The 26080-nt window shown below is 48.2% G+C and overlaps 1 protein-coding gene and 1 non-coding gene across 3 annotated transcripts in view; both read left to right on the top strand.

Annotated features, from left to right (window-relative positions):
• CAPZB (capping actin protein of muscle Z-line subunit beta) overlaps window positions 1-24708 on the top strand; it is a 69188-nt gene extending 44480 nt beyond the window's left edge. Inside the window, exons 5-10 of one of the 2 annotated variants that reach the window (XM_053401028.1) lie at window positions 9771-9912; window positions 10755-10871; window positions 16792-16857; window positions 20983-21059; window positions 21768-21880; window positions 24381-24470. In XM_053401028.1, the coding sequence (XP_053257003.1) occupies window positions 9771-9912; window positions 10755-10871; window positions 16792-16857; window positions 20983-21059; window positions 21768-21870 (505 nt within the window). In that variant the 3' untranslated portion in view covers window positions 21871-21880; window positions 24381-24470. Of the gene's footprint in view, window positions 1-9770; window positions 9913-10754; window positions 10872-16791; window positions 16858-20982; window positions 21060-21767; window positions 21881-24380 lie in introns of both variants that reach the window. The other variant, XM_053401029.1, reaches the window with a different exon arrangement.
• TRNAA-GGC (transfer RNA alanine (anticodon GGC)) lies at window positions 11112-11180 on the top strand. The gene has a single exon. It is a non-coding gene; the product is annotated as a tRNA-Ala (tRNA).
• Window positions 24709-26080: the final 1372 nt, after the last annotated feature.

The raw sequence follows: 26080 nt of genomic DNA, 5'->3' as shown, positions 1-26080 counted from the left end.
CATCCTCTGACAAAAGGGCATCCTGCATTGATTTTCGAGATGATAGGCTGGCAAAGACTGTGGGGGTGTGTTGTTGTTTAGTCGTTTAGTCGTGTCCGACTCTTCATGACCCCATGGACCAGAGCACGCCAGGCCCTCCTGTCTTCCACTGCCTCCCGCAGTTTGGTCAGACTCATGCTGGTAGCTTTGAGAACACTGTCCAACCACCTCATCCTCTGTTGTCCCCTTCTCCTTGTGCCCTCCATCTTTCCCAACATCAGGGTCTTTTCTAGGGAGTCTTTGCTTCTCATGAGGTGGCCAAAGTATTGGAGCCTCAGCTTCAGGATCTGTCCTTCCAGTGAGCACTCAGGGCTGATTTCCTTCAGAATGGAGAGGTTTGATCTTCTTGCAGTCCATGGGACTCTCAGGAGTCTCCTCCAGCACCATAATTCAAAAGCATCAATTCTTCGACGATCAGCCTTCTTGATGGTCGAGCTCTCACTTCCATACATCACTACTGTCTCTGCTTTTTAAGATGCTGGGTGGGGGGTGTAACTACAATTTATTATTTATTTGTATTCATATACAAATCACACACACACCAGAGTCTGGCTTTCTGGTGTCCATGTGGGCCACTCTGGGCAACTGACAATGACTGGATGCAGCACATAGTTTGGGTTGTTTTAAAAGAAATTGGACAAATTCATAGAGGAGGAGGAAGCTATCAGCAGCTGCTAACCAGGATGGCTACTCGGGACTGTTCTCCTCCTCACGGGCAAGTGTTCACGCCTTGCCTCTTTCATAGCCACACGCCGACAACCTGCAATACCCAAAACGTGTTTGTAAGCAGTATGGGAAAGAGCTCAGAGAGAGAGAGTTTTTGTCTGCCGCTCTGATTAAGCTGGAGGGAGTAACAGGCTTATTACTAAAGAGTGACCACAAATGGGAGAATTTGGATTGTGAGAGCGAGACGTGTGCTTTCAAGGTCAGAAGTGGGAGCAGGATTCAAACAGAAATTCCAGACGGCCAGGTTCCTGCCTTCCCCCTCAATTTCTTAATCTTGTAGGTTCCATGGCGAGGCCAGTGTCCTGGGTATTGTTTGCAACAAAAGAGGTACAATAATTGTTGGCAGCGTTGCTGTAATATTTGACTGGCTGAGGCCTTCTGCAGAAGATGCTTCTTTGTTGTCATTCAGGGTTTGTTAAACTGTGGAACTCATTCATGCAGGAGGCAGGGATGGTCTCCAACCTAGATGCCTCTAAAAGTGGATTGGACAAATTCATAGAGGAAAGGGCTATTGGTGGCTACAACCTCGATGGCTGTGCTCTGCCTCCATAATGTTTTTGAACACCCGTTTCTGGAAACCTCACAAGACGAAAGAGCTCTTGTACAGTGGTACCTCAGGTTAAGAACTTAATTCGTTCCGGAGGTCCGTTCTTAACCTGAAACTGTTGTTAACCTGAAGCACCACTTTAGCTAATGGGGCCTCCTGCTGTCGCCACGCCATCACCGCACAATTTCTGTTCTCCTCCTGAAGTAAAGTTCTTAACCTGAAGCACTATTTCTGGGTTAGCAGAGTCTGTAACCTGAAGCGTCTGTAAACCGAGGTACCACTGTACTTGGGTCCTCCTTGCAGCTTTCCCACGAGCACCAAATCAGCCACTGTGAATAAAGGCCTGGTTTTAAATAGCAACACAGGAAGCTGCCTTATACCGAGTTGTACTGCTCAGTACTGCCACAACACTGACCGGCAGCTGTTCTCCAGGGTTTCCCAGCCTACCTGGGGACTGAACCCGGGTCCTTCAGCACGCAGAGCAGATGCGCTCCCACTGAGCTACAGCTCTTTCCGCATAGTAATGCTTGCAGTTCTCTTCCCTTTTAAGTTAGTGAGCCTGTCTTCTGCCACAGGAACACAAAGTGTGTGGAGCAGCTGTGGCTCTGGATGCATTTATCCGCTTTACTTTCCATGCCGTCGTCTTCCTGTGGGGCGGCGGGGAAAGGGGATTGAGCGGGAGGATGGATCCAATTGTGGAATGCAATCATCCCTGATTGTTTTGAAAGCAGGGGCCTTAGAAGTGAGCTGAGATCGTCTCCCTGGCAGGAAAGCTATTGATCTCTTGGCCGGTCCCAGAACAAATGCCTCTTGACGGGGCGTGACGGCTATTGGCCAGATGAGCAATATGGCAGAAACTGGTTTCCATCATCAACAAACGGCACTTGTCGCCTCCTATTTTGTTTCAGTGCCTAGGTTTTTCGTTTAAAAAAAAAGTTCACATGAGACAGCGCCATATGTTCTCGTTGTCCTAGTGGTTCATAATCTTTTGTTCATGCAGAGGAGCTTTCTTCATGCTTCAACATGCTACCACTAAGGTGGAGGTCCTAGGCGGCCCTCTAGATGTTGTCAGGTCCTAACCCCCTTCCCAGACTCAGCCAGCCCAGGTGATGGTCAGGGGTGTGATGGAAGGCAGAGCCCATCAACATATGGAAGGCCACAGGCTGCTGATCCCTGCAGGAAAAAAGGGAATACCGGAGTACAGAGTGCCATAGTGCTTCCCATGGAAGCTAGAGCAAGCTAGTTTTCTGCTGCTCACTATACGACCCAAACCACTGAATTCAAATTACAGTGGTACCTTGGGTTAAGTACTTAATTCGTTCCGGAAGGTCTGTTCTTAACCTGAAATTGTTCTTAACCTGAAGCACCACTTTAACTAATGGGGCCTCCTGCTGCCATCGCGCCGCCAGAGCACGATTTCTGTTCTCATCCTGAAGCAAAGTTCTTAACCCGATGTACTATTTCTGGGCTAGCGGAGTCTGCAACCCGAAGCGTATGCAACCTGAAGCATATGTAACCCGAGGTACCACTGTACAAGAAAGGAGATTCCGACTAAACATTAGGAAGAGCTTTCTGCTGGTAAGAGCTGTTGGACTGCCTGGGAAGGTTGTGGGCTCAGCTTCCTTGGAAGATTTTAAATCAAGAGGTTGAATGGCCATCTGCCAGGGATTCTTTAGCTGCGATTCCTGCATTGTAGTGGGGTGGACTGGATGACCCTTGGGGATCCCTTCCAACTCAACAATTCTGTGAAATTGTAGCTGTAGTCTGGGGCAGGCAGTCGGTCTCTGCTTCCTTGCAGTGCAGTGCCAAACACTTACCCCCCCTTCCCTTTCCGCCTGCCGCGAGCGCTTTCCCCACCACCTCTCCGCCATCTGTCTCTGGATGTGAATCAAGCATGGCCAAACCTGAGAGACTCAACCAGCAAAGCCTTTTGAAGTGGGTTTATTGCCCTTGGCTCATGGCTCCTAAACCCCTTGTGATGATCTACCTCCCCAGTCTCTGCTCGGGCACAATAATTTGCCACAGCTTTGGCAGCTGGGGCCTTGCCGGATTGAATCCAGATGCCACAGCCCCGGAGAAAGTTGGGCTCTTTTCCCTCTCTCCCCCTCCCCCCAAATATTTTCTAGCCAGGTCTTTGCACAAGGGAGTCCAAAGCTGGGTTTGTGTTGCCTGCAAGATTCTTCCTCTTCAGCTTTGACTGACTTTTTAAAGTTAAGCAGCAACACATATACAGTGGTACCTCAGGTTACATACGCTTCAGGTTACAGACTCCGCTAACCAAGAAATAGTACCTCGGGTTAAGAACTTTGCTTCAGGATGAGAACAGAAGTCGCACGGCAGCAGGGGAGGCCCCATTAGCTAAAGTGGTACTTCAGGTTAAGAACAGTTTCAGGTTAAGAACGGACCTCCAGAACAAATTAAGTACGTAACCAGAGGTACCACTGTACAATGAAAGAAGCTCCCCACAGCCAACAGTAACCACTTAGCATTTGTGCTGCATCATTTTACACAAAACACACACACACACACACACACACACACACACACACACACTTCTTATTTACTGGTATTGGTGTGCACCCTCTCTTAAGAGCAGTAGCCTTCATACCCGTCCCCCGAACTGGGACCCCGCTTCTAACTCAAACACGCATTTGGGGAACTGTTTTTAAATTATTCTTCGCTGTACATTTATACTGTGGAAGTGCTGCTGTTGCAATCCATGTAAAAATCCGCCTTAGACCGAGTTCTGAGGAGCTTAGAATCTTAAGATTCGTTGCAGGGGGAGGCCAGGGAAGCCCAGGCAACAGTAATCTGACAAGGAATATGCTGTTGCTTCAGCTGAATTGGGGCTGAGCATGAAAATTAAAAAATAGATATTGTGTGGAAGGAAATGGGAAGAGACTTAGCTAGCCAAATAAAAACCACAAAATGCCCCGCTCGTGGTAGGAGAGGCTCCATTGCCAAATAGGTGAGTGTCAGATGCCCGCCTTTTGGCTTCCCGCTTTGGAAACACTGGCCGACTTTGGACGCAATGCTAAGCGCCCCTCTGTTGCGTCTGAATCCGCCCTTTGTTCTTCCAGGGCCGACTGCCTCCCTGTGCAGTCAGAGCTGCCCAGCTGCCGGCCAGATGTGCACTCTTTTAAGCGTACCTGGCATGGAGGACGTGCATACCTAACCGGATCGGTATGTTTGCTCGAGGGCTGCTTTTGCACCTGTGTGCCTGCTGGAAAGAATTTGCCGAATACCTGCGCAGGGACCCACAGGCACTGTTTTGGGACGGATTTGCTTAAGTTGCGGGGGAGGTGAAGGAACAACTGGACCGAAGAGGCTTATTTTTCTCTCCCCTTCCTGCTTTTACCATCTGTGGAAAGCTCATGGTGTGTGTGTGTGTGTGTGTGTGTGTGTGTATGTGTGTACACTGAACGTTACAGAATATATGGTGCCATTTTGGGGACTCCTATCTAGGCTCTGCCCAGACCCAACTTTTGCTTGGCAAAGTGGCTGTGCCATTTACCTTCAGATCAGGACAGCAGTACATGGTTTTAATTTTTGCATCCTGGTTTTCTGTAATCATAGAAGGGACCATGAGGATCATCTGGTACAAACCCCTGCAGTGGAGGAATCTTTTGCCCAATGTGGGGCTTGAACTCAAGATCCTGAGATAAAAAGTCTCATGCTATCATGAAATGAAGGAAATGGGATCAAAGCAGCTTACAGTAACAGCATTTATTGATTTTACTTATGTATTTATATCCCGCCTTTTTCTCCAGGGAGCACAAGGTGACATACAGTGGTACCTCGGGTTACATACGCTTCAGGTTACATACGCTTCAGGTTACAGACTCCGCTAACCCAGAAATAGTGCTTCGGGTTAAGAACTTTGCTTCAGGATGAGAACAGAAATCTTGCTCCAGCGGCGCGGCGACAGCAGGCGGCCCCATTAGCTAAAGTGGTGCTTCAGGTTAAGAACAGTTTCAGGTTAAGTACGGACCTCTGGAACTTATTAAGTACCGTATTTTTTGCTCTATAAGACTCACTTTTTCCCTCCTAAAAAGTAAGGGGAAATGTGTGTGCATCTTATGGAGCGAATGCAGGCTGCGCAGCTATCCCAGAAGCCAGAACAGCAAGAGGGATTGCTGCTTTCACTGCACAGCGATCCCTCTTGCTGTTCTGGCTTCTGAGATTCAGAATATTTTTTTTCTTGTTTTCCTCCTCCCAAAACTAGGTGCGCCTTGTGGTCTGGTGCGTCTTATAGAGCGAAAAATACGGTGCTTAACCCGAGGTACCACTGTACATGGTTTCCCCCTTCCTCATTTAATCTCCACAACAACCCTGTGAGGTAGGTTAGGCTGAGAGGCAGTGATTGGCCACAGTATCACCCAGGGAGCTTTATGGACGAGTGGGGATTTGAACCCTGGTTTCCCAGGTCCTGGTCTGACATGCTAATTCCACAACACTGGTTCTGTAGATCTCCTGGCCTTGGAAGATGACAAAGGCAATTAGGGAAGGAGATAAAACAAGACTTAGAAAAGTAAGCACTGTGTGGGAAAGGTGGGGGGCAGCACTTTTCTCCGTCTCTTGGCCTACTGACAACTACCCATTTACACACGGTCAGCACACATGTGCTATTTTCGGCACTGGAAAGGGACAGGACGGGCTTGCACACCCCCCACTGACACACATGGTGCCTCAGAACGCAACCCCCGCGTAAATGAGGAGTTTCTCTGCTGGATCAGGCCAGTGGCCCACCTGACCCAGCATCCTCTTCTCACAGTGGCCAACCAGATGGCTGTGAGAAACCAAGCAGAATTCAAGCACAATACCCCCTCGCTTTCCTGTGGTTTCCAGCAACTGCTATTCAGAAGCATTAAAAAGGTAAAGGGACCCCTGACCATTAGGTCCAGTTGTGGCCTACTGGGGTTGCAGCGCTCATCTCGCTTTATTTTCCGAGGGAGCTGGCATACAGCTTCCGGGTCATGTGGCCAGCATGACTAAGCCGCTTCTGGTGAACCAGAGCAGTGCACGGAAATGCCGTTTACCTTCCCGCCGGAGCAGTACCTATTTATCTACTTGCACTTTGACGTGCTTTCGAACTGCTAGGTTGGCAGGAGCAGGGACCGAACAACAGGAGCTCATCCCGTCACGGGGATTCGAACCGCTGACCTTCTGATCGGCAAGTCTTAGGCTCTGTGGTTTAACCCACAGCGCCACCTGCGTCCCTATTCAGAAGCATTGCTGTCTCCCAACTGTGGCAGCAGAAGATGGCAATTGTGGCTAGTAGGTAGCCCCTCTCCTCTATGAATTCAGCACTGCGAAAGAAAACTGGAGCCTTCCGACATTTGCAACGGCAGGAAAAAACCCCACCACACCGAGCCAGTGCCGGCACTCAGAGATCAGCGTGGTTCCAAGCCACAGAACAGCAACTTGGCTGGTTTTTTTGCCTTGCCGGCCACATCCCCCCTGCCCAGCGGGGTGGACCTGAGGCACTAGCTCCAGTCAGCTCCAAACCAACTTGAAATAGCATGTTAGTATTTAAAACAATATTAATGCTAGATTTGATTCATTAAAGGTACAAAGGCCGTCCTGAGTGTTTCCATGTGTGCGCTTGTTAGTTCTGGCTGGAAGCATTCCCTCACACGGCTTTATGTGGTCTCGGACAACGTTTTAGCACGTTCTTAAAATATGCCCGCAAAAGCCTTTATGCAGAATCTCATAAATGTGAAGCGTGTAAAAATTAGAGCGCCTCTCTCTTGCTCTCCCCACCCCCCCCGCCCCATTTCATGTCATTAGGATCAAAGTACAGATTTGTAAGGTATGGGGTATTCCTTGTAGTGGACCCTTTCACCTCCTAATTAATGTCTCGTGCTCCGAACAACCTGGTAAAATGTGTAATTGCAACAAATGGAGAAGGCTGGTTTGGGAGGGAGGCCGTACACCAGTCTTTCCTAAATTTCTGAATAGATTTTGGTCGTGTGTGTTGTTTTCGGTTTGAAGTGGGAGACGGACTTCTTTCTTGCGTTCAACATGGCTTATTTGCGGGCTGGGGAAGAAAGCCTGCTCCTCTGTCGGGCTGTAGCTCAGCAATAGAGCCCATCCTTTGTGTGCAGAAGGTCCTGATTTTGATACCTGAAGTCTCCAGGTATGGCTGGGGATGACCTCACCTGAAACCCTGGAGAGCCGCTGCCAGTCAGTATAGACAGTATTGGACTCAACAGACTTGCTGTCTGACACTCCAGAGGGCAAATCCCCATGTTTCTATTTAAATTTTCCCTTTATTCCGAACCATGAGGGCTAGAATCCTGCTTTATTTTTAGGGGGAAGTGGTAGAGCATCTGCCTTGCCTGCAGGTGTTCCAAAGATGGTGGGGATGTTGTGAATGGCCTCTGCCTGACTCAGTGCAGATATTCGTTGTGCTGACAAGGAGCCTTTTTGCTATTTAACAATTATTCAGCTGAAGCTAACTGATCTGCAGTGGTGGTGGGCAGGCTATTTTGACCATTGCAAGCCACGCCTAAAAGTTTTGCTGGATTAGACCAAGATGGTTTCATCCTGTCTAGCTCCCTGCAGTGGCCCTCCAGATGCTTCTGGGAAGGCCAGAAGCAGGAATATGAAGGCAACGGCCCCCCACATCATAAAATTATTATGCAGAGAGTATCCCTTTAGGTTTCATGCTTGAGAACATTCAAAGAGCCCTTCTGGATTTGGACCCAGTTGGGATCCAGCATCCTGCATCCCACACTGACCCTAACAAGATGATTCTAGGAAGCCCATAGGCGGAACTTGAGTGTCATAGCCCTCTCTTCCTACCTTCCACAGACACTTCAGACTTGACCAGGCTTTGCACCAGCATCTGGCATCCCAAGGGATGCTGCCCCGGAACATAGAGGTTTGATTTCTCTATCATGGCCTAAAAGCCATTGCTAGATCTGCCCTCCACTTCCACAGCATTTTAAATCCCTCTTCTTAAAGCCATCTAACCGTCGTTGCTGCAAATCCGACAAACTGTGTTGTGTAAAAAAAGGGGTCTTTGTTTTGTTTGACCTCGACCCATCCCCAGACAAACTCCCCAGTTTCATCGTTTTTTATATGAGAGGAAGGGAAAGTTACTTTCCCGCAACGTGCATGAATCAGTATACCTCTATCTTTCCATTTCCCTACCCCAATTTGTTACTTCCTCAGGAGCAACTCAACAAACACCCGTTTGTGGGTGGATTCTGTGCTACTTCGGTTCTGCAGGGTCAAATTCAGACAACCCTTCAGTCCCGACACCCTCTGCTGTTTGCACTCAGGTTGCCTTGAATGGAGGTGTGGGTGCGTGTGGGTGTTTCCGTGAAGGCTTCAGCATGCGCCAGACAGAGCGCTCAGGAATTCTGTCGGCCAGACTTTGCCTGCAGTGCTTAGGGCAGTGTGCAAGAGATACCAGCAAAGGTGTCAACTAGGTCAGCAGAAGAGCAGGTATAAAGCAGCTCAAGTGTAGCAGCTTTTGCAGAAAACAAAAACAGAAAAACCTCCCAAACTTTTTGCAGGCACAAGAGAAATGGCATTCACAGTTCGAACCAGCTCTCTGCGTTCCACACTGGACGCCAGGTGGAGGAACATTTAAACCCAGTCATGGGACCTCTGTTCCGCAAAGGCTTTCGACTTGGTTGCAAATCTGCAATAAATCAAAATATCGCCTCTCTCTCTCTCTCTCTCTCCCCACACAACGGAGGGCCTGCAGAGCCAGGCTGCCACGTACCTCTTGCTCCCTTTAGTCTTAATTAGGCAACCTCACTGTAAAAAGGTGGGCGGAGGGGAGGAAGAGAGTCTCCCAGCCCACACTGTTTAGCAGCGACGAGAGAAAAGAGAGCTTGGGAAGAACTGAGCTGTAAAAATGCTGGTTTTAAGTTTCAGCTGTGCTCTTTAACAGCTTGTTGCCATTAATTGGAGTCAATGGCATTGTGCAGGTTTGAGTGGGATCCTGACAATGACAGAATGGAGGGAGTTGCCTTCCACTGCACAACTCTTTGCAGAAAAAGGTTCTCCAAGCCGTCCTACGGAGTCAAACTATGGTGGTGGGAGGTTTGCTGAGCACCAAAGGCCCTGCCCACTGGAATCCTTCCTTCCTAACCCCCCCCCCCCAAAAAAAGAATTATTGGGATTTCAGGAGGTACAGCTGCGTGAGGGCTAGAAACTTGCTTTAAAAAAAGAGAAGAAAAATGAGATTTTTCAGGAAGCTGCTTCACCTGGTCTGTATTCTCTCCTTTCTCCTATCAATTTACACCAGACGCTTAGCTGTGTGGCTTTGGAGCTCATCTTTATATACATACATGCATATGCATGCACAGTGCACATACAAATATATACATACATAGATATTTATAATAAATGGTGATGGAGTGATTATGCTTTGCTCTGTTCTGCCCTGCTCTGCTCCTTACAAAGCTGATCAGCTGGTCTCTCTCTGTTTTGACTGCAGGTATTTTGAAGGGGGCGTTTCCTCCGTCTACCTCTGGGATCTGGATCACGGATTTGCTGGCGTGATTCTAATTAAGAAAGCTGGCGATGGATCAAAGAAGATCAAGGGGTGCTGGGATTCCATCCATGTGGTGGAAGTTCAGGTACAGCCTGGTCGGTCGGTCTCTCTCTCTCTCTCAGGCAACTGGCAGTTCCTGAGGAGGGGAGAGAAGTCCTTGTTAAATTCCAGGCGGCTAATGAGTGCAGGTGCTCAGCCAAACAATGCGATATTGTTTCAGGCTCATAAACTCCCCCTGCCACCGCTGCTCTTGATCTCCCCCTCACTGCCTCCCCTCTGCAAAAAAACACACACCCTCCTATTAATATTGGAAACCACTCCAAAGCCATTTGGGGGGAAAGGTAAAGTCAAATCAGCAAACCCAAAAGCTCTCTTAAAGGCCCGTGAATTGCTGCTGTTTCTCTCCACAGCTGTAATTCTATAATTTCAGCCTCCAAGTCTATTTTCCCAGTTGGATGGTTTAAAACAGGCCCTGGGTATTCTGGGGAGACAAGCAGAATTTGACTGGCTACAACTGAAAAAGATGCTCCCAGATTTAAAAAAAAAAGTATAAAAATGTACCTTTTAAAAGCAGGTGCTTATTAAAAGCAACAGATAGTTGTCCCAGCGACAGGCAACATCTTTCTGGGTCAGCAGATTGATGACTCTTGAGCGCAAAAGAAAAACACATCTTTTCTTGGTTCAATAGAGCCAATTGAAAACCAAAGGCATTCTGGGGGCTTTCAGGACATGGGCAGGATAGAGATGCTCTAGCCCATTGGGGGTGGGGGAGGTTGTTGACCCCTTGCAGCCTGCAGGGAAGAAAATAGATGGCACACCAGCACCAGAGCAACCCTGACGTGGGGAGGGGGAAGAAACAGGCGGCTGGCTTTTATTCAATAGCTATCCATTTTCAAGAGAGGTAACTCTTTTTTCCCTTCCCTCCAGGAGAAATCCAGTGGCCGCACTGCCCATTACAAGCTGACCTCCACAGTGATGCTCTGGCTGCAGACGAACAAAACCGGCTCTGGCACTATGAACCTTGGGGGCAGCCTCACCAGACAGGTACAAGAGCCTTCCTTCCTTCTTTCCTTCCTTCCTAATTTTTTTGGGGGAGAAGCGATCTTAACTATGAAACTTGCAAGGAGTCATGAAGTGCATGCTTTGTTGGCCGAGAGTCCTAGGTTCAGTCCCCAGTATGTCCAGGTGTGGCTAGGAGAGGCTCCTGGTCTGAAACCCTGGAGAATCGTGACCGATGGGCCCTGTATAAGGCAGCTTCCAGTGCTACTGTGTCTTAAATGCAGGGCTGTAGCTCAGTGGCAGAGCATTTGCCTGGCATGCAGAAGGTCCCAGGTTCAATCCCTGGCCTCACCTCCAAGGGTCTAATAGCTCAGTATAAGGCAGCTTCCTATGTCTTGAAGGAACAGGCATAGCTCAGCAGTGGAGCACCTGCTTTGCATGCAGAAGGTCCCCGGTGCAACCTGCGCTGGCAACTCCAGGTGTGGCTGAGAATATCTCCTGCCTTGAAACCCTGGAGAGCCACTGCCAGCCAGTGCAGGCTGTACAGAGCTAGATGGATTAACTCGGTATAACTTTCCCTCCCCTGCTGTTACTCGTAAGTACATAAGGAAAGTCCAGAGGGGTCTATCTGGTTGAGCCTCCTGTTGCCCACTCCTGGGTGCCTGCTGGAAAGCCAGTTCCCACTAATTTTTCCATATAAATTATATGAAATTGATTAAATTCAGCCGCCTTCCTGCGCCGACAGGGGTTAGAACAACATCATGGCAGCCACGCTTCTTTTGTATGGAAGTCTTAGGTAGCAGAGGTGAATTTTATGTCAGGGTGTGGGTTCTGCCTTTATTTACACACTTAGACACACAGAGAGAGCATCCTTCCTTCCACAACGGAAGGCCAGGCCATAAATCACTCCGGGCCTCACCGTAATGGGGAGAGCGCTGTTCTGCCTACTCTCTGCTGTTGTGTATTTTCACCAGGGTTTCACTTTCAGATCGAGGCCTATCCCACAGAGCTCCAGGTGTCGTCCTCGGGTGAAGTGGAAGAGCAGTGGTGGACTTTGTGGGGTGAGGTCATGGCAGGCGGAAAAGGGGGTTTGCGCCTTCCACCAGGGGGATCTGAAGTTGCAGCGTGTCACATGCTCTGTGCTCAGGCTCTCAGTGCCCCAGTTTCCTGATGCCGGTGGGCGGTAGGGGGAGAAACTCTCCCACTGTTTGCCAAGCAAGAGAGGAATTGCTAAAGTCAGGTTGAGATCCGCTGCCCCAGCCAGGGAATTCCTCCTGTTTCTCCATGTGAACATTCTGGCCTTTCCGTTCCTCTGGTGACTGGATAATAAGACAGTGGGGAGTAGGGGAGAATTGGGGAGGGGGCACAGCATGAGCCGACGGGGGGCAGGTCTCTAGCCCAGTCACAAGGTGGGTGAGTCACTCCCTCCCCTTTCTGAGGGCGAGAGAGGCAGCTGGAACAACCCAGTTGTGAGATAGTGGAAGAGGAAGTTCATGGCATGCTGTGGGAGGGGAAGACGGAGGGAGAAATCTTGTTCCTTTTGGCCCCTCAGATTTTTGCTAGTTGTATACTTTAAAAAATAAATACAAACGATAAACACAAACGGGATGGTTATGGGTTGTCTCCAGCTAAGTCCTGCTTAGCATAGACTGTTGAAATTAAGGGACCTTTATGATCCTTGACGATTAGTTAACTTCCATTTTTTAAAAACAACAACATAAAATGAGATTTTCAGGGTGTAGCTGTTTGCACCCATTTACCATGCTCTGGGTTCTATCCTAGTGAACGCCAGTCCTACTCAGAGTAGGCCCATTACTGAGTTGGAAACGGGGATGCAAAGCAGGGCTGCCAAACAGAAGAGAGAGGTGGCTTCAGAAATGGGTCTGGAAAGGTAAAAAGGTAGCTTAGCTTTTGCCTGAGATGGGAAGAGGAAGCTCTAAGGGGTTGACGTCTAAGGGCAGGGAGGTTGGCATACTGAGCGAGCAGGGCCACACACCCTTGTGTTTGTGTGTACATGGCCCCTTGGAACACCTGGACTGCTCAGGAAATACGGAGGGCAGATTCCTTTCAGTGGGGGCCCTTCAGAGCAGTGCCATAATATCTGCACCATACGTGAAAAAAATTTTCCAGCTCCTGCGGCTCTTTCCAGCAGTGTGCCCAGGTGTGGGAAGTGGTTCTGTGTGTGAGTGTGTGCGTTTTTGCATGTAGAGAGTGGAAACTCCCAAGGGACTGTGGGCACCCTCCCTCCCCCCCCCCGCTCCCCATGCTCACAGCAGGGCCCCGCAACCTTGCCTTGCAGATTCTGCATTCTCTTCCAGTGCAAAAATCCTAAACAAAACGGAGGCCGTAATCTCTCCCCCCGCCATTCCCCAATTTCCCTTTTGTATGTCAAAAACGAACTAGGGCCAGCTAATTGGAGCTGGCGCCTTGCCGCCGTGCAGGTCACATCTTGCCTCGGAGGCTCTGACTAAATTACACGCCCCGTCGGGCCCAGCAGACACACTTGGCTTGCGCTGGTCTCTCCCCCCCCCCCCCGGCTGGTTTTGCAAGCAGAGGGAGAAAGACCTACAAGTGCCTCTCTCCTCCCTCTCCACTCCCCCCTGCAAACTTCCCGTCCCGTGGTTCTGGGGGAGCTCCAAACAGCTGGGCGAGAGTCTTCCAAGACGTTCGGAAGCCTCTTGGCTGTCTTGACCTGAGACCTTTTTTCTCAAAGGGCTTTGTCCAGCACAGCATACGAACATAAAAGAGCCCACAAGATCAGGCCAGCAACCCCGCCTAGTCCAGCATCCTCTTCTCACGGTGGCCAACCAGGTGCCCCAATGCAAAACCCACGAGCAGGACCCAAGCACAGGAACCCTCTCTTGCTCCCCTGCTTCCCGCCAACTTCCATTCAGAAGTATTTGCTGCCTCCAGCTGCAGAGGTGGCGCATAGCCCTCATGGCTAGTAGACACTCATAACACAGTCGTACCTTGGAAGTCGAACGGAATCCATTCTGGAAGTCCGTTCAGCTTCCAAAAATAGTTCGCCAACCGGAACAGTCACTTCCGGGTTTGCGGCGTTCGGGAGCCAAAACGTTCGAGAACTAAGCTGTTCGAAAACCAAGGTATGACTGTACTAATCCTCCATGAGTTTGCCCAATCCTCATTTAAAGCCATCCAGGTTGGTGGCAACTGCTGCCATCTGCGGGACTGAGCTTCATAGTTTGTCCCTGCGCTGCATGACAAAAGTGTCCTGAATCCAACATACAGCTTTATTGGACACCCCCAAGCTCTACAGTGGTACCTCGGGTTAAGTACTTAATTCATTCCAGAGGTCCGTTTTTAACCTGAAACTGTTCTTAACCTGAAGCACCACTTTAGCTAATGGGGCCTCCTGCTGCTGCTGTGCCACCGGAGCACGATTTCTGTTTTCATCCTCAAGCAAAGTTCTTAACCTGAAGCACTATTTCTGGGTTAGTGGAGTCTGTAACCTGAAGCGTATGTAACCCGAGGTACCACTGTAGTGTCATTGGGCGAGGGGGACAACCCAATCCACTTTCTCCATGCCGTGCGTGATTTTATAATGAACTTTTTTCACGTCGTCTCTTAATTGCATTTGATCTACTGAAAACAAAATAGGCTGGTACCTGCCTGCATGCCCACTTCTCACATGCAGGTGACCCCCCAGATTCGCTGTTGCTTAGCTTAGGCTTTGTCTGAATCTACTTCTGCTGTTGCGTGCGTGCGTGTGTGTGTTTGTGAAATCATGTTATCTTAGCGCCGATGCATTTCAGACAACGTTGCAATTATCATTAATCTTGTTTTTGTTTGCTTGTGTGCTGCACCTTGATGGCTCCGGAAATGAGTCCGATAAAACTGCTGGTAATAAACCGAGAGGCAAAATTACGCAGTGATCTCATACCTCCTGAGTCATGCAAAATGAAAGCTTTATGCAGAGTCAGCCCTTTGGGGCATCTAGCTCAGGACCTGTACTGGTAGTTCCTCAAACTTTTGGGGGGCCAATTCTAGTTTCACAAACCAGTCCCCACTTCCCCCTACACTAAGGTAAAGGTAAAGGGTCCCCTGACCATTAAGTCCACACGTGGCCGACTCTGGGGTTGTGGCGCTCATCTCGCTTTATTGGCCAAGGTAACCGGTGAACAGCTTTCAGGTCATGTGGCCAGCAGGACTAAGCCGCTTCTGGCGAACCAGAGCAGCGCACAGAAACGCCATTTACCTTCCCGCTGGAGCGGTACCTATTTATCTACTTGCACTTTGACGTGCTTTCGAACTGCTAGGTTGGCAGGAGCAGCGACTGAGCAACGGGAGCTCACCCTGTGGCAGGGATTTGAACTGCCGACCTTTTGATCGGCAAGCCCTAGGCTCTGTTGTTTAACCCGCATCCCTCCCCCTACACTACCCTCCATAAAAAGCATTATTTGGAAGAGCGGTTTGCACAGCCGACGAAGGAAGAAAATAACAATAAATTTCTGATAAAAGTCTGGTGGTCATTCATACCTTCAGCGCCCCCTGCCTCTTAGCACCTCTGGGGGGCAGTACTATCCATTGACTGGTGGTGGCTGCCCTGGTATTCAAACCAGGGTCTCTCCCAACCCTACCTGGAGATGTCAGGGATTGAACCTGGGACCTTCTACATGGAAAAGAGATGCTCTACCACTGAGCTACAGCCCTTTCCTTAAGTAGTAGCTGTTGTTGTTGTTATTGTTGTTGTTAATTCAATTTGTATACTGCTCTTCATCCATCCATCTGGTCTAGAGAACCGCCTACTAACAGGGCTGGGGCATACCGTATTTTTTGCTATATAAGACTCACTTTTTCCCTCCTAAAAAGTAAGGGGAAATGTGTGTGCATCTTACGGAGCGAATGCAGGCTGCGCAGCTATCCCAGAAGCCAGAACAGCAAGAGGGATTGCTGCTTTCACTGCGCAGCGATCCCTCTTGCTGTTCTGGCTTCTGAGATTCAGAATATTTTTTTTCTTGTTTTCCACCTCCAAAAACTAGGTGCGTCTGGTGCGTCTTATAGAGTGAAAAATACGGTGCCTGGCTTTCAACATTGCGATATATCAGCTGCTAAATACCACGATATGCGGATCTATCACGATGCCTGGAATGCCTACATTGGCTCCCAGTACGTTTCCAAGCACAATTCAAAAGTTTGGTGCTGACCTTTAAAGCCCTGAATGGCCTCGGTCCAGTGTATCTGAAGGAGCATCTCCACCTCCATCGTTCAGCCCGGACACTGAGGTTCAGCTCTGAGGGCCTTCTTGTGGTTCCCTCCCTGCGAGAAACGAGGCTACAGGGAACCAGGCAGAGGGCCTTCTCGGTAGTGGCGCCTGCCCTGTAGAATGCCCTTATATCAGATGTCAAGGAAATAAACAACTATCTGACTTTTAGAAGACATCTGAAGGCAGCCTTGTTTAGGGAAGGTTTTAATGTTTGATGTTTTATTGTGTTTTTAATATTCTGTTGGGAGCCGCCCAGAGTGGCTGGGGAAACCCAGCTAGATGGGCGGGGTATAAGTAATAACGTTGTTGTTGTTGGTATAAATAATAACATTGTTGTTGTTGTTGTTGTATATTGGCTGCTGCTTCCCACCTTAGGGGAGGAAGAAGCAGCCAAGATACATAGCCCAGCCCTATACAATGAGTGAGCCCCAATGCCTCTCAGGCTCACATTGAAGCCGGAAGAGCATTGGGGCTTTGTTGAACTGCTCAGCATGCCGGGCTTTGGTGGTGGAGGGACTCTGGAGCGGCAGCAGTTTCAATCCTGTTATACAGCCAGGTGAAGGCGCCACCGTTCTCTGGTCCTCAAGCCGGTCCTGGGCAATGCATCAAGCAGCCTTCCCTTTCCTCTATCCCCAGTGTTCTTCCTCCTTCCAGACTCCCAAACAGGTGAGCTCTAACCAGTGTAACCTCTGTGGTGTTGACCTCTCTCTTAACCAGATCTTTCTTCCTTCCCTGTTTCAGATGGAAAAAGACGAGACTGTGAGCGACTCCTCTCCACACATAGCCAACATTGGGCGCTTGGTAGAGGTAGGTCCTGACAAGGTGGGTGGGAAGGGAGTCAAGATTCAGGGTGCCCTCTTCTACCCTGTTGCCGACCCCCCCCCCCCAGTCTCCCAAGAGGCCGGGGCAGTTGAGTTGAGTCTTCATGTAGGGTGGAAAGCCCCCATTTCCTCCCTGGAGTTCATCCGCCTTCTTACAACACTAGTCTTGCACCTAGCAGCTCATGGGCCAAATCAGCCCAAATTTAACAATTTGCTTACCGCTCTCCTATATGGTGGCTAAATGGAACTCTTTGGCTTCAGCTAATGCATCTAGAGCTAGAGCCCAGCCCCCTTGCTGGCTATTTTTGTATCTTGTGGAAACTTAAATTCTACCATTTTGTGTCCTTTATTTAAATTTTCGAGGTTGTAGCCAGTTAAATTATACTCCAGGGTAGGTCTGATGAAATGAACATTAGTTAGTCTTGAGGATTAGTAACTTCCATTAAAAAAAGAAAAGAAATGGGAGAGATTCTCAGGCTGCGCTGGTTTGCAGCCAGATCCCACACTTTGGGTTGTATCTAACAAAGGTCATCTTGGGGTAGACCTGTTGAAATGAATGAACCTTAAGTTAGTCTTGAGGACCAGAAACTTCCATTTTCTAAAAAGCAAGAAACGAGATCCTTAGAGTATGCCGGTTTGCACCCAGATACTACACTCTGGGTTGTATCCAGCTAAGTTCAACTCAGAGTTGACCTGTTGAAATTAAATTAAGAGGGTGGGGAAAAGCTCTTGATGGCTACTAGCTATGAAGGCTATGCTCTACATCACGGGTCAGCAAGGCTTACCTCACCTGGGCCAGTTCACTCCCGCGGAGATCAAATCAAATCAAATTTTATTAAACGGTCACAGACCAGATTAACTCGTACAGCTAGTCAGCAAAGCATAACACCGGAAAGAACAAAGGACAATTTCAATACAGATTAGGCCATAACAGCAATTTAAAATTTGACAGCATAAATAAAATTAAGTATTTGCCTTTGCCTGCATATTGGCATTGGAAAGCTCTTGTTTCCTGCGCCTAATAGCGGCTACACAGAATTTGGCAACATTGATCGTAATTTCAGGAACCTTATCTTCTACCAAGGCTCTCATACGTTGGAGTTCTGGTTCATTTTTAAGCTTTTGTAGAACTGGGGCAATAAAGGTCAGGCGTAGATCCTCGTAGTAACTACAGTGCAGCAATACATGCAGACTTGTTTCCACTTCCGATGAGCCACATGGGCAAACACGTGACTCATATGGTTTGCCCTCATATCTGCCTAGCAGCAGGGCAGAGGGCAAAACGTTAAATCTGGCCAGGGTAAAGGAGTGTCTGTACTTAGGTATTTGCTCCGCGGGCCAGATTGCGCCTGCGCAGACACAATTTCCGGCATCTGCACAGGCGAGATTTTTGGCACCGCGAAAGCGAGTCCCCGCTCCATGCTGTGCCGGTTTATCGCAGTGTGTGGTGACTCGGTTCAGTGGTAGCTCGTGGGCCGTTTAAACAACCCCATTGGGCCACTTGTGGCCCATGGGCTGCAGGTTGCTGACCCCTGCTCTGCATGCACAGTTGGAGGCAAAAGTGCTTCCCATCGCCACAGGAGGGGAGCGACTGCTCTTGTGCTTAGATCCTGTTTTACAGCTATGATGAACTTGCACCCTCTTGGACTCTCTCCCTGGCATGCTCGTTCATCTTACCTGTAAAACAGCCATGCCCTCCCTCCCTCCTTTCTCTCGAAATACATGGCTCCCACCGGCTGCTGTTCTTTTAAAGGTCACACCGCCCGGCAAGCAGGCGCCTCCTTTCTCTCCAAAAATGTCAGTGCACCCTGTTAACACCCTGACAAGAACATCTCTTGGCTGTTTGTCCCTTGGCCTCATCCTGATTGCCAAGGCTGGAGAAGACTTGAAAGGGCAAATGAGACGGAGTGGAAGAGCATTTTGTTCATTTTGGGGAGGAGTTGCTTTTTGGCACTCCCAACTTTTTTGTTCGTTTTTGCATTTAAAAAGATCAGGGGGGAGTCAGGGTGGCACACTTGGCCAGGTTACACACACACACCCCTTCCCATTTTACCTGCACAGTTCCTCTCGGAGGCTGGTTAAGGAGAGAAAGAAAGGCTTGCCCGAGGTGTAAATGGCTCAGTGAAGACTCCAATCCAGGTCTCTTGGTTCAGATTCAACACTGTTCATTATACTGCTCTGTCTACCTCTCTTTCTCCTGCCTAGCACAGCCTTCAATAGTTAAAAGATCTTCAGTCACCCCACCTGTTTGCTTGACTGTGGGGATCCAGCTAGACTTCAACCCAGCCTCATCTTTGAGGTTGTATAGGCCCCAACTGCACCATGCATTCAAAGCGGTCTCATGCCGCTGCCTTGGTGTCCCCCAAGGAATCCTGGGAGCCTCTTAAGGGAGCTGAGAGCTACAGTTCCCAGGGAAGAGGGCTTGATTGTTAAACCGCTCTGGGAATTGCAGCTCTGGGAGGGGAATAGGGGATCTCCGGACACCTCTCAGCACCCTTAACAGACTACAGCTCCCAGGATTCTTTTTTTAAAAAAAAATATATTTATTGAAATTTTCAAAAAAATATAAAAGAAAAACAGAAGAGAGAAGAAAAAAAAGAAAGAAAAAGCAACAGTTGAGAAAGTTTACATTACTTACTTTCCATACCCAATTTCCTTGACTTCCCCACACCTGCCCTTCTTGTATTCCAATTCCAATTTTTAGCTCAGCAAATTTTTGTCCCCACACTTTACCTTATTTCCTCTAATTCATTTTACTTAATCAATTTTAACTTATAAACCTCAATCTTTATATTTCAAAACTTATTCTTAAAATACTTTTCCTAAATTCACCCCATCAATTTAATTAACCCATTTTAACTTAAAAACCTCAATCTCTATACATCAACACTTATTCTTAACAATCTTTTGCTAAGGTCGGCCCCAAATCCCTTCCCCAAAATCCCCAGCTCCCAGGATTCTTTGTGGAAAGCATCGCTGTTGAAAGTGGTACGATATTGCTTTAAATGTGTGGTGCAGATGGACCCACAATTCCTGACTTGAATTGCAGCGGGTGTTTGCTTGCGTGGGTGCCTGCTGCCCTCTAGTGGCAGGGATTACAACATTCTGTCTCTTGTTTTAAAACCTTAATGTTTATTCCTACGCATTTGTTTTTCAGTTCCCTTGCTTCTCTCTCATTTATTTTAAACATGCCACTTTGGGGTTTATTTTTCTTGCTGAAGGCAATAAGCCCCATTAAGAACATCGTCTCCTCAAAATGATTCTGTGGTTTTAATTGGCCTTTTCCCCTTGCCAGTTTAAATGTTTTTTATTTCAGTACCTCGGGTTACATACGCTTCAGGTTACATATGCTTCAGGTTACAGACTCCGCTAACCCAGAAATAGTACCTTGGGTGAAGAACTTTGCTTCAGGACGAGAACAGAAATCGTGCTCCGGCAGCGCAGCGTCAGCGGGAGGCCCCATTAGCTAAAGTGGTGCTTCAGGTTAAGAACAGTTTCAGGTTAAGAACAGACTTCCGGAACGAATTAAGTACTTAACCCGAGGTACCACTGTACATCCATTCTGCTAGCCATTACAGGGCAAAAGGAGGGTTTTATTTTTAAAATACAGCGGTACCTTGGGTTAAGAACTTAATTCCTTCTGGAGGTCTGTTCTTAACCTGAAACTGTTCTTAACCTGAAGCACCACTTTAGCTAATAGGGCCTCCTGCTGCCGCTGTGCCGCCGCTGCACAATTTCTGTTCTCATCCTGAAGCAAAGTTCTTAACCCGAGGTCATATTTCTGGGTTAGCGGAGTCTGTAACCTGAAGCGTATGTAACCCGAGGTACCACTGTACTTGGATAGGTGTATGGGCTTCAGTGTGTACCAATGGGGTGTCTGAGGGGGCGTCATGCTGCAACGCAGAGCAAAGCAGTTCTGTTTTTAAGGGGAAAGGCGCAGCAAACACCACCTGGTCTCTTTTCACCTGAAAGCTTTTCACAGGTGTGTTCCTGTGATGGGTCATCTTCCAGGCCCTCTACCTTGCTTCTACTGCTTCCTCCAGGGTGGAAACTAGTACTTTGAATTGACTGTGAATTCTCTCTCTCTCCCCCTCCTCCACCCCATTTCTAGGACATGGAGAATAAAATCAGAAGTACGCTGAATGAGATTTATTTTGGGAAAACGAAGGACATTGTCAATGGACTGAGGTAAGGGATGGACTGCAACTTTGCGGTTGTTGTTGTTCTCCCCTCCCCTTCCTCCTTCCTCCAACCTCTTGACTCCCATGAATTATTACCATCATTAAAAAAAAAGACATTTCTCTTTGAGGAATGTGTTGAACTGCAGCACATTTTAGCAATGCTATGTAGCCCTGGTTCCCTATATTTCAAGCCCACTACAAGCACCAAATGGAATTTCACCTCTATCCTACCATTAAGAGTGCCCTGTTCTGTTAAATTCTTCTGAGCTAAACTTAGGTTTCTGTTATCCCCACCCTCTCCCAGCTGCATTTCTCCAATTAAATTGCAACACTGATGTGGCAAAGGTTTCAGATAGCAAGCTTCAAGGTAGCACAAAGAGCTTCCTCTTTGAAGAAGCACTCTGTGTGACTTGGCAGCTTGCTACTCTAGAAGCAGCTGCTTCCCAGCCTCCCCCAAGTCTGATTTCCAAACCAAAAGAAGCATCAGTTGACGGTGAACTCCTTCCTCTCTGCCTTTGCTACCTGAAAGCAACGTCGTCTGTCTCCCCCTTTCTCCCACCCCCCGGCTCAATTATTTCTACCTGCCGTGTTCTCTCTCTCCTGCAACTCCAGCGCCCCCCCAATTCTGCTTCTGTTTCTCCAACTCTTCTGACCTGTTCTTTTACTTCCTCTGCTTCTCTTCCCTTTTTCCATTTCCGCACCTGCTCCTCTCTAGATCTATTGATGCTATTCCCGACAACCAAAAGTATAAGCAGTTGCAGAGGGAGCTCTCCCAAGTCCTGACCCAACGCCAGATGTACATTCAGCCGGATAACTAAGCCGGCCCAGGTATTCCTTGGCCTCTCTCCAGCCTGCAAAGTGCACCACTTGGCACTAAAACAGCACTTAACTTTGGCCGGGCGAATCCTGCCTTCCGTGAGCGCATGTTGGGGCTCTCTCTGCCCTCACACAAACTAACCCCCTAACCTCTAACTTGAACCAGTTAGAACATGCTAGGGCCCATTGTCTCTCTCTCTCACTGTCCCTTTCTTCCAAAGGCTTGATTTGTTCTTACTTGCCCACTGTTTTGGAGTTTCTTGCACTTGGTATGTTAAAAATAAATTGTGTGTGTGTGATTTTGTTTATCAGTCTGTGCATGGGTGGGGAGAGAAACCACGCCATAAGGGCTGTGTGTACACCATGCAGAAACGCCAGCAAATTCTTTGTAAATGTAACACCACCATCCCTTCCTTTTTTAAAAAGTGGAATTTGGTAACTGTTAGAAATTCCACAGAAAACCCTATCAGTTGATTTGGGGTACGGGGCGGCAAGGAGCTGTGTGGGGTGCTGAAACACCACCTCCTTCAAGCCTCCCTTCCAAGATTTCAGCAGGCATTGCTCACAAACGTTTGGGCTTCTCTTACCAGCACTGTGGACTAGAAACTTGGCTTTATAAAAGTTAAAATGAAGCCCAAGATCTTGAATTCTGCATACACCACTTAAATTAATTTGGGGATTGTTTGTTTTTTATTCTTTTGGACTTCTGCAGAATACCAATTGAGTTGCAGGTTGCTGCTGAACTATTCCCCCTTTTTCTTGAGGTCTAGGCACTTATTTTCACTCTTTCCCCCGATTTAAAATGGAAGTTGGATTCTGCCGGCTGTTCTGCAGCACCACAAATGGTGGCAATAATCCACAGAGCTTTGGGATTGAGGCAAAACAGGGAAAGGAGTAGAAAAGCCAAGGTCTGACTCATGGCCATTTCTTCCTTCCCCTGACTCTATCAGGAACAATACAATTCGCTGAAGAGTCCCAGCCCAAATCAAACACTGTGCAGTCTCATCCCCACTGTCTTAAAAGGAAAATAGAATTGCTCTTCTGAATTCTAACTGCTTAGGCTGCATGGCAGTGACTAACCTCAGGCCGACTTAACCTTCCACGAGTTGAGCTCCTAACATGCCACAGAAACCCCCTTGAGCCGCGTTGAAGAAGATGCCTTGCTTGTTTTGATGGCAGCTGGGGAGAAAATTTCCCTTCTCTTTCAGGAACACTGCTGAAAAACGTGTGTGCGTTTGATTTTGTCTACTAAAGCAATAGATAGATAGATAGATAGATAGATAGATAGATAGATAGATAGAAAGAACGAACAGACTGGAAGTAGTTTTCCAGTAGAGTTGTGGAAACCTAAGGAGGTGTGAAATAATGGCCAACTGCTCCTTCACTGCTAGGATATGGAGGGGATCAGTCTGCCGGCGTGATGGTGCCATGGAACCTCCACATTCAGCATTAGTCTATCTGAGTAACAGGGGCATGACAGTAGATGAGAGGGCTGTTGCTTTCTCCCCCAGCCAGCATGGGCTCATGCAGCCTACTAGCCTCTTCAGTCAGTCCGTCATGAAATTTATATACAGCTCGATTGCTAAACAACACAGAGCAGTTTACAAAAAGGAAGGTTTGCAAGAGAATCGCTTGGAAAAATTTGATCCTTGGGACTATGACTTTCAACTACTTTTTAAGACACTTGGCAGTCATTACACAGAAATGTACAGTGGTGCCTCGCAAGACGAAATTAATTCGTTCCGCAAGTTTTTTCTTCTTGCGAGTTTTTCGTCTTGCGAAGCACGGTTTCCCATAGGAATGCATTGAAAACCAATCAATGCGTTCCTATGGAGACCGTCCGGGGACAGAGGGGAAGCGCCGCGCGCCTTCCCCTCTGTCCCCGGACCTGTTTAAAGCAAGGGGCGGCGGGGAGAAGATTGCTTCTCCCCGTTGCCTGCCCCGCAATCTCCGGGGACAGAGGGGAAGATCGCTTCTCCCCATTGCCGCCCCTTGGTTCAAAAGGGGTCCGGGGAGAGAGGGGAAGGCGCACGCAACGAGAAGCGATCTTCTCCCCGCCGCCCCTTGCTTTAAAAGAGGTCCGGGGACAGCGGGGAAGACGCGCTGCGCTTCCCCGCTATCCCCGGAGCTTGCGGGGCAAGCTTCGTTTTGCGAAGCAAGCCCATAGGGAAATGCGTCTTGCGAAGCGGCTAAGAAAACAAAAAACTCCTTCGTCTAGCGAGTTTTTCGTCTTCAGAGGCATTCGTCTTGCGGGGTACTACTGTAAATTAATCCAGAATGCATACAGCAGTTGGGAAGAGGCCTCAAAGATTTCAGGGAGATGGCACAATTAGCAAGGAACCTGTGGAATGCCAGAAGAGTCGTCTTCCAGAAAATGGAGCTCTTAGCAGGCTCATAACTATATAACGTATAAGTTTCTGCCTCTTCTTTCCCCAAAACGCAAATCCAAGGCCCCTTCCCAATCAGCCATTCTGCAATCTCCGTTTTTAACCCTCTGGCTCTCTCCCTCCAGGTCTGTGCAGACTTTTGCGGACAAATCAAAGCAAGAAGCTCTGAAGATCGACCTGGTGGAGGCTTTGAAGAAGAAGCAGCAAAGCTAAAACGAAAACGAAGAAAACCCGCTCCGTTGACGATGCTAACGAGACATGCCATGCTCTCATTAGATTCCTTTTTCTTAGAGAACTTTCCCCCCTCTCCCTTTCTCCTCTCCCCCACCACCCGCCTGCCACTATATTTTCTGTCTGCGTCTCCATCACATCATGCCCACGTACAAAGTGCTGTCTCAAGTCCCACCCCCTCCCTAACCCCACCCCGGATGAATAAAGCTGTATAAACTTTCATCAGTCTCTCTCTCTCTTGGCTTAATTTGCACCATATTTTTTTTAATTCTCGAGACTTTGCGGAGCGCATTTCTGTAGAGAGAAAAAGATCCACGGGAGGGGGTGGTGTTTATTTTGTTGCCCTGTTTTTTTTCCTGGCCCCCACCCCAACATCTATATGCATAAAATCACCAGGCCATTCTGTTAGTCTTACCCCCCCTTCCCCTCCCTCCCTCCTTCCTTCCTTCCTTCCGTCCCTTCCCCTCCCTCTGCTTTTTTCTTTTCATCTTTTGTTACATTGGTGTAAAAAATGTAAAACAAAACAAACAACAAAAAAACTTTATTATATACTGTGGTGTGTGAAAGAGGAAAACGAAAAACTGGAAAAGAAATTGTTCCATGTATGTTTGGGGGTGGGGGGCTGTGCGGGAGGGGGGGTGCAGAAGGCTGAAGTAAACTCCCTCCCACCCACCCCCCAACTTTTTGAGCTGCGAGGAATTTTGCTGAGTTGGTGATGGCTGCAAGATGTTCTTAAATGGGGACAGTGAGGTGCTTTCTCCCCCGCCCCCAAATCCCTTCTCTTGTTTTGATTTCTATGGAATGCAGAAAATTTTTTAAACCCACCCCTCCCCGGTTATTTTTATTTTATTTGTAATGCTTAAATCGGAATCTACATCTTATACTTGAGCCTCCATACTTAAAAATAAAAAATAAAATAAACCACAAAAAAATGTGAAAACTTGCGTTGGGAAGTTCACAGTTTTTGCACGTTCCTTACAGGGGATTTGTTTGACATGTGGTGGTGCTTGTAACAAGTCAGTCAGTGGGATAGCCTGTCTAGCATGGTCAGGGAAACTGCACTCTCCCCAAAGGTTACTGGACTACAACTCCCATCGCCCCCAGCTAGCGGGACCAGTGGTCAGGGATCATGGGAGTTGTAGTCCAACAACAGGTGGAGATCCAAATTCGAAAAACACTGGGCTATGTTGAAAGACTGGCCACATTCACACCATGCATTTAAAGTTCTACAATACCACTTTTAAACAGTCATGGCTGTAGTTTTGTTAAGGATGCTGAAAGTTGTTGGGGGGGGCACATTTTACCCTCTCAGAACTACAGTTCCCAAAGCAGTTTAGCAGCCTGTCCCTCCCCACAGGGAGCTCTGAGAATTGCAGTGCTGGGAGGGAAAGAGAGGTCTCTGTTAAAAGAGTGAAGAAAGTTCCTACTGTTTTGAGGTGTTTGAGGTGTTTTCCTCCACAATTCGAATTAAACAACCTACCTATATTTTAAAGCAGCGAAGTATTTCCTGGGAAGAGTGATGGGCTAGCTTGAGTTGTACTAGAGGTCACCTACGTCTGTATTCACAACCAGAGTTTTCTAGTATCATTTTTGC

The sequence above is a fragment of the Podarcis raffonei genome, chromosome 8, assembly GCF_027172205.1.
Source record: "Podarcis raffonei isolate rPodRaf1 chromosome 8, rPodRaf1.pri, whole genome shotgun sequence".
Lineage (NCBI taxonomy): Eukaryota > Metazoa > Chordata > Lepidosauria > Squamata > Lacertidae > Podarcis > Podarcis raffonei.
This window is presented reverse-complemented; position numbering and strand designations above follow the sequence as displayed.